This window comes from Alligator sinensis, unplaced genomic scaffold, assembly GCF_000455745.1.
Source record: "Alligator sinensis unplaced genomic scaffold, ASM45574v1 scaffold885_1, whole genome shotgun sequence".
Taxonomy (NCBI): domain Eukaryota; kingdom Metazoa; phylum Chordata; order Crocodylia; family Alligatoridae; genus Alligator; species Alligator sinensis.
Window position 1 is genome coordinate 2,206,404 of NW_005842056.1, and position 1,981 is coordinate 2,208,384.

Sequence of the window (1,981 nt, forward strand, 5' to 3'; positions counted from 1 at the left end):
TGCTTTCGTCCTCTGGACAGATGGGAAAGAGCTCGGTGCAGAGCCGTGGCAATGATCGGGGGCCTGGGAAGCACGACGTGCGAGGAAAGGCTGAACGAGCCGGGGTTATTTAGTCTGGAGAAGGGAAGACGGGGGAGGGGGGTTTGGTAGCAGCCTTCCCATACGTGAAGGGCGGTACGGAGAGGACAGAGATGGGCTTTTCTCTGGCTGGAGGGGACGGGCTTCGGAGCAGCGGCCTCAAGATGCAGCAGAGGAAACGTAGGTTGCGGATTAGGAGGAACTGTCCGGCAGAAAGAAGGCGATCGAGCAGTCGAACAGGTCCCCCAGAGAGGTTGTGGGATCCCCGTCCTTAGGCGTTTGCAAGAGTAAGTTAGACAAACACTTGGCTGGGATGGTTTAGTTGGGTTGAGGCTTCCTTGGTCAGGGGGCTGGACTGGACGAGCTTGTGAATGCCCTTCCAGCCCTACTTTCCTGTGATCTGATCTAATACACTATAAATTACGAGGTGTCCAAGACGAAGTGTCCTGAGTAAACGTTATCCAGGTCTCAAAAGCGTCTGGTGTATCTTCAGATTCCTTTCGTTTAATGGTGCGTATAGAAGAATGCTGCCAGAAGATATCCAAACTTCGTTAGCAAAGGAGTCGTAATTATCGATCCCGCATTCTTTGTTTCGATTTCACATGCAGTAATTGATTCAGTAGCTGGCTGTTTAGCGTGACCATTCAAGAAATCCTTCCACAGGTGTCTTGTCATGAGTTTCACTCATTTGGTTCAATCCAAATTCAGATACTAGATGTGAAGACCACATCAAGTACTGCTGGTGCATGATGTATGTTAACTATGATAGATCGTTTGTACTGTGCTGTAAACTGAAATTGTGCAATTTTGTAGGTTCAAGAGAACTCTCCAGCTCAGCATGCCGGGTTGGAGCCTTTCTTTGATTTTATCATCGCAATAGGACACACCAGGCTAGTAAGTATTGGAAGAGACTCAGCCTTAAAGTGTATTTTACTTTTTTGTGCCCATGTAGGGTGCTGATTTGTCAGTACTAGAGACTGAAGCTCTCCCTAATCCCAGTGGCGGCATTGCAAGCATCCTTATTCTTTTCTACCCGTGTGCCTGAATCCTGACCTGGAGGGCCCACTGTGGAGAAAGATAGTTTCCTTTGATCTGTGGCCCTTCTGTTCAGGTTGCAAGTAGCTTAGATACGTTTATGATGCAGACTGGCAATTGGAGGCTGGGGTAAGGACCAGCCTCCTTTCTTTCAAATTCCGTAGTCTTTTCTTGACTAGAAAATTAATCTTAGAATATTCTCAAATGTTGGTGTTCAGCCTCTCAAAGTGATGTGTCAAGGTATGATCGGTGGCTATCTTGGACCTCATGCATGCCACCTTGGTACATGTTATGGCTGCTCAAAACTTGGTTGCAGCAGGGATGGAACCCAGGTCTCCCCCTGTTCAAATGAAAGGTTCCTGTGAAAGGAGACTGTGAAGTCTTTTTCCTTTTGAGAAGGAAATGGATGTCACTCATGCTGAAGGAGTTGCCACTGTTCCTCAGTTGAAGCAGACTTCACTGATACAGGGAAGAAACTGGTAAGGATTTGTGTGCACAGCCCCAGGCTGTGTCATGCAGATATAGACGTCATGCTGGCTCTGGAACCAGAAGCATTCAGCAAAGCCTACTAGGCTGCATATACCAGTAAAGCTGTACTAGTACAGCTACACTGCATCCAGATTTGGAACTGATAGTGGGTATGTCTATGCCATACAGCATTACCCTGAGAGTGAAGTTTGTGCCAGGCTGTTTTTATGAAAACCTTTTTTTTTTTTTTTTTCAGAAACCATAGGAAAAACTACGGAAAGCAAACCTAGGCATGACCCAAGATGTGGTCCAGTGTGTATTAAAATCAGTAGGACCTGGGTCAGGCTGTCAAAAATTTGTACAGCAAAAAAGAAAGCAGTGTTTAGGACCTCCTACGCCT

General features: G+C 46.7%; 1 protein-coding gene across 3 annotated transcripts in view; it reads left to right on the forward strand.

The window, feature by feature from the left end:
- The first annotated feature begins 28 nt into the window (after window positions 1–28).
- GORASP1 (golgi reassembly stacking protein 1) overlaps window positions 29–1,981 on the forward strand; it is an 11,734-nt gene continuing 9,781 nt past the window's right edge. The window contains exons 1-3 of one of the 3 annotated variants that reach the window (XM_025203360.1): window positions 29–365; window positions 892–972; window positions 1,838–1,893. Coding sequence is in view for 1 of the 3 variants with exons in the window: in XM_025203358.1 (XP_025059143.1) it covers window positions 586–588; window positions 892–972 (84 nt within the window). In the remaining 2 variants the exon portion in view is untranslated. Of the gene's footprint in view, window positions 366–567; window positions 589–891; window positions 973–1,837; window positions 1,894–1,981 lie in introns of those variants that run through there. The other 2 variants (XM_025203359.1, XM_025203358.1) reach the window with 2 other exon arrangements.